Below are 10,335 nucleotides of genomic sequence, written 5' to 3'. Positions count from 1 at the left end.
TATCTGAATATGAATGTATTTTGTTTTATGGCCATGAATCCAGATGTTGCTGCCTAAATTCATATTAATTTTCCCTAATGCACAATTGGGCTTCTAGAATTTAAACTATTTGTTGATATCTAGAAATATTACTTATGAAAAAATTATTGATTAGTGCTTGATATTGTGCCCACATTGGAAGAAATCTAAGTGGAGCAATCATGATAATAAAATGTTAATATGAACAACTCTTGTTAGAAATATTGTGCTCAATGCCTTTGACCTCATCATTTTTTCTAACAAATTTGTTTCATTTTGATAGTGCTTACAATTTTATGGAAATTCATAGAAGGCACATCAAAGGCAACTTGGAGGATTGTTCTTCAAAGTGAAGTGTGAGCATTCATCATGCACACCGTCCACTAGGCGATCAGCCTATGTGGTAAGCGATTCGGATTCCGATTAATGATTTATCTATTGAGAACTCGGCTTGTGCTATGAAAGATTATCTCATGCCCTATAGCAAAAAATTAGCAAAAATAATTTTATTGATCTATAAAGCAAGCCATGTAGAATTAAAATCCGATCATGAGTTGCTAGTGTCGAAAATTTGATGGTCATTGTAAAAAGAAAATACTATGCTTAAAGAAAACAATGACTTATTAAATTTTTTGGAAAATAAAAATGACCTTATCCTTGGTTCTAGCTTATCTTTGTCTATAATAAATAAGAAAACACAAATACTAGACAAACAACATTAATGGTAAATTGTTTGTTAAACACCATCAAAACAAGAAGGCCAACAATTATTTCCTAGTGTACCTGAGATTTGAAAAGCTACAATGCTTTCTTCAAATGCTAGTTACAACGTGATCCTACCGATTGTGATCTTAATTAATTTTTTTTGGCTTTCGGGGAATAGTGTTCAATTATGAATAAGAATAATAAGAAGAAAATGTTGACCATGATTATACCACAATACCTTCTTACCATATCTATTCCAAGTAATGTGCCTAATTATGGAATGGAGAATCAAGTAAATTCAAGTTTTCCAAAAGCAGTCTCTTGCAAGATGATAGCTATAAAGCAAAAGGTTATAACAGTAGAATTTCGGCTTACCGGTGTAATCACCATGCTGTAACGTGACCAAATAACTCCAGTGCAAGTAACAGCTGGACATCATTTACAAAGATAGATATAAAGACTTAAAACATAGTAGGGATGGAAATAAAATGATTCCTCCATATTACAAAGAGACATTACAATTAAATATCAAACTACTATGTAGTCTATACATACCAACTTGTTGAGGATAGGAGATCTTTTCTGGTGGCTTGGCGAAGTCTGCAATATTGGCAATGCTGATACCCCACTTAAAGGTTGGAGCCCAAAAGTGAACTGCAATTTTATTAATTATTTATCCGTGAGAGGGATATGAAAAATACTTGTACAAACAAGTATCAAGAAGTACTATTTCTCCAGATAGTCATCTTAGTGTAAAGCTTTATTTCATGAGGAAGAGAGCATATATATGATTCTTTATGGATTACCTAATCATGCAACAATGGTGATGTCTTCATATTCTTATGAGGCTTAATCACACTTAAATACCCTATAGTTCCCCCCACTTGTTTTTAGTAGCACTTATATACCCCATAGTTTGTAAAATTGGCACTTAAATACCTTTAGTTATGCAACCGCGAGAATTTCCTCCTAAATATTCCCATGTAACATTCAAATGCCAATTTTATAACAGTTTAACCCTTCATTTTTGTAAAATTTACAGTTGAAACTACAGTAATTTTATTTTAAAACTATCCTAGTTCTATTTTAAAATAGGATGTTGAAATTCAACAAAGAATTAACCAAATATTAAGAGTTAAAAATGTTTTAAAATTAGTATGTGAGTGTTGCATGAGAATTTTCAGGCCGAGGATAATAAAATTGCAAATTTCAAAAAACTGCAGGGTGTATAAGTGTTGCCGAAAACAATTAAGGGTATATAAGTGCAAAAGGAGGGGAAACTATAAGGTATTTAAGTGCAATTAAGCTAGTAACCTAAACTAGTGTTATCAATGCGCAAGATGCAAGGCGCAAGGCATTTCGCAAAGTCCCTTTACGCGCAAATGCATAAGGCATGATGTGATGCGCACCCTCAAGTAAAGCAGGGTGTGCACCGCACATAATTTTTCAAGATAGATAATCAAGCACGAAAGAACATGTTTATGAATTTTCACATAGAAATATGTTAAGATAAATAATAGTCCTCCAAATTACAAAATAAGGTATTATTCATAATGCTGACCTAACATAGTAGAGAAGTTCATACTTCTCCAAATCAAAAGTCAAATCAAAAGTCAAATCAAGACTGACATCAAAGAAAAATTAAATAGTAAATGAAAGCCACTTAGGATCCTCAATTGAGCTAATAAAAAGGCATAATATGCTTATTTTCCTTATTGAGATAGAAATATGTTAAGATAAATAATAGTCCTCCAAATTACAAAATAAGGTATTATTCATAATGCTGACCTAACATAGTAGAGAAGTTCATACTTCTCCAAATCAAAAGTCAAATCAAGACTGACATCAAAGAAAAATTAAATAGTAAATGAAAGTCATTTAGGATCCTCAATTGGGCTAATAAAAAGACATAATATGCTTATTTTCCTTATTAAGATATCGATTATTAGGTATCCACTGAAATGTCAAAGAGCAAAAATACATGAGGCTAGTCTTGCATGTGCCGCACTTCCCTCGGAGCGCTTAGGAGGCGCAAAATGGCATTGCCTTGCATTTGCAAAGCATCTCGCATCAAATACGGGGGCGCGTTGCCAATGCTGCTCATCGTAGGGTTTGGCATGCATCTTTGATAGACTAATCTAAACTCTCAGGAAAGGGATATAAAGGGAAATCTTGATCTGAGTTGTCAGCTGGATTGAAACATGAGCTGCAAATGGCCTTTACTAAATGCGTTGCTGCTGCTCAATTAGTAGGGATATCTTCTTTTATGACAAACTATCTAACATAAAGAATATATGAAGGGAAAAAAATAGAAATCTGAAACCCTTTTTTATCCTTTAGAGATTTCCTAAAGTTTCATTTCAGGTTGCAAGTAGAGTGAAGAATAGTCTAGTCAAAGAGAAACAACTGTTAAAAATAGCCATGTTTCCCCCATAATTTCATGCTTTTCAAGTTCAGTTCATATGGTAAATAATTAATACATTTGGCATGTTTACAATAGAAAGCTGAAAATGAAAAGGGCATAAATAATTGTTGTCGTGTGACCATGTGAATGTGTGTCTGTGACCACGTGAACTTGTGTGTGTGTGACCATGTGAATGTGAAAGCATGTGTTTTGTGTGTTTTAGAAAGATAACTAGTTTTAGGGCCTGCTGGGTGGTTCCATAGGGCTTGAATCTTTGAAGCTGCCATGTACAAATAGTGACTCTTCAACACCTTTCTGCCTGCTATATCCTATACAAAGATAAGTCAACCAAAATGAATCAGCAATTAAATAATACTACGAGGGAGAAAACCAAAAACTGATCAAGTAGCTAGAAAAAATGCATTCTATTTGCCATTTGATTAAAAGGATAATTATTATGACATTAACGTTTTTAGAGACAGAAATGTTTCTATTTCATCTTGGTAAAGTATGCAAAATGATAAAGGGTTTTTTTTTTATATTTGACCAAATCTATCATAATTTGAATTGGTCCCTCAAATCTTCACATTTCGAAATCCGTCCCCTAAATCATTAAGTATTTGAATTTGTCCCCCGAATCTCCATATTTTTAAAATAGTCGCCCAAATCTTTCAATTCGGGGCTAAATAGAGGAACTAATTTTGGAACACTTAAGGATTTGGGGGACATTTTAAAATATGAAGATTTGGGGGACTACTTAAAGGATTTGGAGGAAATTTCAAAATATGAAGATTTGGGGAACTAATTTCAATAAACATAATGATTTGGGGGACTAATTTCAAAATATGTAGATTTGGGGAATTAATTTCAAAACATGAAAGATCTGGGAGGCTAATATTCAATAAAAAAAGTCAAATGGTAAAATACAATGATGTATCAAGTTTAGAAGGAATTTAGACTTGCTTAAAAGGAATTATAGTTTCTTTTCAATTTACATGACAGTTGTACATAGAGATGCTTTGCTTTACGCTTTAATTAAAATCTCTTAATAATATTTCAAACAATGACCATATATTTGTCCGTTTAATAAATCCATTGATAAATATGTCTCCACTCTAGTGAAAATTTTTGTTTTATTCTTCGTTAAATCTTTTATTAATATTTTGAATAATGACCATAGTATTTGTCCATTTAATAAATCCATTGATAAAAATGTCTCTCCTGCAGAAGCCAGATATTAAGTTTTTGAAGGTTTACCAATGAAATTCTTACTGTGGAAATGCAAAAGCATAATTGGATGGGGAAAAGAATGTGAGATGTCAATAGGAGAGTTACTACATCTGTAAGGTGTTATTTGGCTAAAATGGATTTGTCACTATTTCAGGTGGTTTGGAATATGTAACCCTGTTTGTCATATACTTTTTGAGTTCCACATGAAGAAATAAAGAAATAAGATCTGACATTAGAATTCCATTGGATATACTTCTACGATGGCTCGTAGTTAGACTTCTATGGCAACAAAGGAATAATAGGATTTTTACCGAAACTTTATATGTTCGCTCTTTTGTCCACTTTGCAATTTTTAGTTAGAATTATTACCAAGTTTTATAAAAGTTTTTATTTCGGTTTTTCCTGGCAAGAAATGAGGACTCGGATTTTCACCAAAAAATACTAATTATAAACTTTAACTTGTCTGCTGTTTCAGACTTTTCTGTGATAGCTCTTATTTGGGTTCCAGGCAAGAAAGTAGTAATAGGATTTTAGTAAATTTTTTTAATACAGTATGAGTGATATAAACTTATGATAATAGTTCATCATAATTAGTATGATCCATCTTTAGCTTCCTTTGATGACTTCTGGTCAAATATTTTTACTAAAAAGAAGAAAAGAATGGTTCGATTTGGGGAATCGCAAGGTACCCTGCAGACATTATGCATTTGAGTAGTGTTTCTCCTAAGCTTGTATTAACTTATGGAGTTTGAGCTTCAGCTACTTCCAATTATCTCATATTTGATGGCGTGCATGTGAACTTTATATTCATATGATACTTATTTTGTTAAACTATTTGGCATGAAATCCTAAAATGACTAATCAAATTATTAGTAATGTCTACTGAACACACTTTAACTGCTATTAAAATGTACATACGCAAAATTGCACATTTAAATGTCCCAGATAGTGTTCCAAAGCAGCTGGATCAACCACTATAATGTAGCAGCACTATCTTGCCATAATTTTACAACAATAGCCAAGATAGATAAGACTTTTGAATACGACTCTTTAGAATCTGCTAACTTGCTAAACCACTAGCAAATAGTCACAAGCTCAATGTCGGATAGTCCACTTAACATATTAACCTTGTCTGAACTAACTTTTTTTTATAGAAGGCTGTAAGTTCTAACTAACGATCCTCTTCTCATCACTTATGCCACTCCAAATTCTCCTCACTTTAACTTTTGCCCTACAAAATGAGAGCATGAAGCTTCCACTTCAGTAAAAGATGCTGAGTTTCAACCTTTATTCACCACAAGCAGGGTTAGTAGAGGAAACAGGGATTCTTCAATTTATTTGTGTCAATCCTTCAATGTTTTTCTCATTGTTAGATTTTGTACGATGAATTGTTCTCAATAGCATTCTCCGATATTCATAGATATTTCTAATTCTTGTTTATTTCTAGTTAACATTTACAGGGTATAGTTATGCACTTTAAATATGAATTTCTCTTTAAGATAAAATTGTCTCAATCCCTTTAAGCCTTCTCCTCCTAGAAAAAAAGTCTAAGTGCATTACCCCCTTCTCCTCCTAGAAAAAAAAGTCTAAGTGCATTTTTCTTAGTGACACCCTTCCACCAATGTTTTTCAATAATCTTAAACTACCCTCATCCATAATTTATAAAAATCCCTACGTACCTTTCCATTAAGAATACCCTCTCCATCAATGTTTTCAGAACACCACCTCTCGTAACACCTCGTCATCAGCGTCACATTCAAAATGCCAACCATCAAGCAAACACCAGCCTTATTTCCACTATATATTTAGATGATGACTCATTAAAAGCATTAAATTGTAACTAGAATTGTGTCTAAATTATTCAGAGCAATCATCTTAGGATTCATAGAGGGGTCTTCTACAATCTAAGTTGCATGGTAGGGGACATGACAAAATTGTAAATGTAAGGTATAGGTTGCATATTTATTGAATAATAATTTACATAAGGTCGTTATTGTTTTCTGCTTCATGTATTATTAGAATTAAACTCCCTAAAATATGCTTGAGTTTCTTTTAATATGTCGATCATTATAAATTGAAAACTAATTGTTTTTGAACTAGATACCCGAATGACCCTTTAAATCATAGTTTTGAAATTTGTATGATGTGAAGTATAGAATATGTCCAAGAAAGCAAGAAGTGTATGACAAGTGTTTTAAATTAAAACATCTATACCGTGTTATCGAGGTGCAAGGTGCAATGCAGGGCACAAATGTCCCTTACGCACACCATGCACAAGGCACTTAATGATGTGCGCGCCTCACTGAATTGAGACGCACAACTCAAACTAATATTTTTTAACATAAGACAAAGAAGCATATAAGCAACATGTTTATAAATTGTCACATAAAAAAACTAAGAAATATAATTTCACCTACTAAATCAAGAAAGAATCTTAATTAGCATGCATAACATAGAGAAGTTCATAAGTTTTCACAAATCACAATGCAAGATAATATCAACATGAGCAAAAGTCTACGAAACAAAATAAGCAAGTAGCAAAATAACAGTGTTTAGTCATCCTCATTATCATCATCATCCAACTGAAGTGAAATTTCCTCATCCTCGGTTTCCTCTTTTTCATTGAACTCTTCTTCATCCTCCGAGTCCAGCTCGCTCCTCCTAGATGACGAATCAATACCACTTGAAGATCCTCGAACCTTAGCAGTAAACCTTAAAGTTCTGTGAACTGTGAACAACAGAAAAAAATAAAGAAAAAAAGAAAACAGAGAAAAAAAAGGTTAGAAAACTCACCTTTCATTGTTGCCCACCTCTAGGTGATCGCCGACTCGCCGCCGCACTTAAATGGAATACGGGTGGTTGCCAGTGAACTCTAGTGACCCCTCTAGTGGTCGCAAGTGAGATGGGGAAAGCGGAGATGTGAGAAAGAGAAGAGAGAGGGAGAGAGAAGCAGCCTCAAGACACCGATGCCCTAATTTAGGGATTGGGTCTTCATTTTGGGGTTTTATTTCAAAACGGGTTTAAGAAAAGTGGGTTTTCAAACCCAATAACCGCTTACCCAAAGAGGTTGAACTAGAGCAGTGGGGCGCACAAAAGTGTGCGTCACACCCAGTGCGCAAGGCGCACATGAGATGTGCGCCCTGATGCAGTGCAGCACCCCGAAGGTTCTGCGGGGAGCAAACCCATCGGGCTGAAGCGCCCGATGCCTCAGGCGCGCCCGAAGCGGCCGCCTCGATAACACTGCATCTATATATAATTGAGTACGTGTCTAAATAAATGTATGCATATATTCATGAAGTGTCCATAAAGATCTATTACGAGAATGTATCCAGTACTGGTATGACTTCATGATAGAAGTATCCGGGTAATATAGTCTACAACAAATCAAATAGGATTCATATAGTGGTCTTCTCTAATCTAGCTAAGAGGAAAACAAATCACATCTTAGAGATATTAACTAGTGACAATAAAATTAACAAATTGGAAATCAAAATTCACTCAATTCAAGATCAACAAATTCAATTTCAAGCAAACCTCACAGTGCAGAAGTCATATGCATTTGAAACCAGTACCAACATAAATCAAGTATAAAGAAATGTAAAGTGGATAATTAGGCTGAAACGAAACTCATTTGGCCTTCACTCACTATCCAACACCAATTCCACACAATTGAAGACCCTAAATGCTAAAACATGACACATAATGCACCTCAAAGACCAAACAAAATGTGAGAATTGTAGAAATTGATGTGTCATAGAATTTATCAGCTAAAATCAATGGGAGCGATGCCATTACCAGCGTGGCATCAGAACCATCAAGGAGTGCCAAGCACCTACTAAGGGCAAGGGGAGAGAACTTAAGATCTTTTTTCTCCCTGAGCAGTTGGCATTCTAAAAACGATCCCGACAATGAGCAATAGTGCGCCGGTGACATCGATTGAAATTTGAGCTTATTGGAAAGGTAGGTATTGATATGATGAATGAGAGGTAGCTTAGGTTTATTGGAAGATATTGGTGAGGACCAAAGACAAGTGACTTTTTTCCAAGGGGAAGCTTGATTTTTTATAGCCAGGGGATGGAAGCAATTTCTCCTTAATTTAAATAGCCACTCTAAAGTATATGTCAAAATGACCTGATTACTATACTGCTTAGCTTCTCATTTCTTCTTTGCTCCTCTTTCCACACAAAAATACAATTTTTCAGATTCTACATATGCACCATGTAAGTAGTAGTAGAGATTAATGATGCACATAACTGCAACTTCCCTTTTTACACACACAGCATAAATAAAAAATAAATCATTAGAAATATTTTTCAAAAAAACTACACCAACCAGCAATAAGAACAATAATAAAGCCTTTATCCCATTTTTTAGTCAGTTGCAAGATTCCTATTCTTTCCATCCTGTTAAAGGTTATCCCCTCCGTTAATTCAATCCATATGATAACTTCCTTAATTTCTCCCAACAAGTTCCCTTAGATCTTCTTCCCTCAGTAGTATATCTTATTACTTCTCTTAAATGGTACACTTAGAGGGATCTGTTGCACAGCCAAACCATATCGAATTATTCTCTCTCTCATTTTATTCTCAATAAGAAAAACCTCTCACTTTCTATGAATACAATCATTTCTCATATTATCTCCTACTGCCTATTTGCAGCTCCATCATCTGTTACACTCTTTTTTTTTTTTACATATTGTTTTCCAATCACCCAACATTCTAATCCATAAAATATTAAATTTCCCTTTAATTCCATAGGCAACTTCAAAATGATGAATTCAGAGTCCCATAGTTTATTTTGGGCCACTGCAGATCAAATGTTACCTCCGAGACCTTCAATCTTAAGCACGACAAGGTATTTGGGCAAAACCCAAATGAACAAATAACCCTAAACTATGCGGGCATTTTTAAACTAAAAAGCTCGATTGAGAAAAGATTCTGACATCATTCCCCGCGATTCAACCCTAGCAATCCAAAAAACAAACCAAATGGAAATGGAATTATGTTTTTACCTCGAAAGGTCGATGCTCTGGACCTCGCTAGGGCAGTTGAAGACGACGACGACCCTTCACATTCTATGGAAATGGAATTATGTTTTTAAACTAAAAAGAGAATACTTTAACGTTTGAGTCCTTGACGACCCTTCACATGGGCTCAATGCGGTTTCGGGTGCATTGAGCTGTCCATTAAGATCCAAACCCGTTAAGACTTCCAAGCGATCTATTTTCAATTGAACCGCAGGTATAACAATCATTTTTAATTTTAGAGTTTTTTAACCATCACTTTTTGTTACATTTACAATTAACCCCGCCAAAATTATAATTTAAAATATATCTTAAATCTATTTTAAAAGTAAAATTAAAAGGATTTGACTGTGAGTTCCACAAACTCAATAGTTAGAAAGTTATAAAATTAATATATGAATGTTATATAGGAACTTTTGGATAAAAAATTTCACATTTGCATTGCTAAGGATATGACCATACCAATTTTAAATTTGACTAGTATAGTGCAAGCACCTTGCATGTGCTTTAAGTTTTGAAATTTGTTTACTAAATAATAAAACTATGTGTTAATAAATAAAATTATATAATAAGGTTGCTTAAAAAGAAATGTATGAATTAATTATTATTGTGTAGTTATTCTAATTTATTGTTTTCTTATACTGATCGCTTAGTACTAACCTTTTTTTAAACAAGTTCCTCAAATCTAAAATTGTTTTTAAATAAAACTGTTAATTCTATAAGTTCTCTTAAGTATACCCCTCCAACTTGAAAGTTATTAACTTAACTCTAAATTAAATAAGCTGCATTAATCTTGTGAGGTTTTGTTGATCTTCCTTCAATAGTTATACTTAATACCTACAACATATTGTGATAGTTACTTCCTATTAGAATTATTTAGTAGGGTACATTACACTAAACCCTTATGAACTTTCAAAATCGCACTAAACCCCTAATGACTTTTCTGTTTCAAAGA

The 10,335-nt window shown here is 33.7% G+C and overlaps 1 protein-coding gene across 1 annotated transcript; it reads right to left on the bottom strand.

The window, feature by feature from the left end:
- Nucleotides 997-9,458, bottom strand: LOC109850123 (mitochondrial pyruvate carrier 4-like). The gene is made up of 4 exons (XM_020420048.1): nucleotides 9,369-9,458; nucleotides 3,360-3,456; nucleotides 1,279-1,377; nucleotides 997-1,151 (listed from the first exon to the last, which is right to left on the bottom strand). The coding sequence occupies exons 2-4, from the start codon at nucleotides 3,412-3,414 to the stop codon at nucleotides 1,012-1,014; spliced, it is 294 nt and encodes a 97-aa protein (XP_020275637.1). The 5' UTR covers nucleotides 3,415-3,456; nucleotides 9,369-9,458; the 3' UTR covers nucleotides 997-1,011.

Source organism: Asparagus officinalis, chromosome 7 (assembly GCF_001876935.1).
Source record: "Asparagus officinalis chromosome 7, Aspof.V1, whole genome shotgun sequence".
Lineage (NCBI taxonomy): Eukaryota > Viridiplantae > Streptophyta > Magnoliopsida > Asparagales > Asparagaceae > Asparagus > Asparagus officinalis.
The sequence above is the reverse complement of the archived record's forward strand: the minus strand, read 5'-3'. Positions and strand labels throughout refer to the sequence as shown.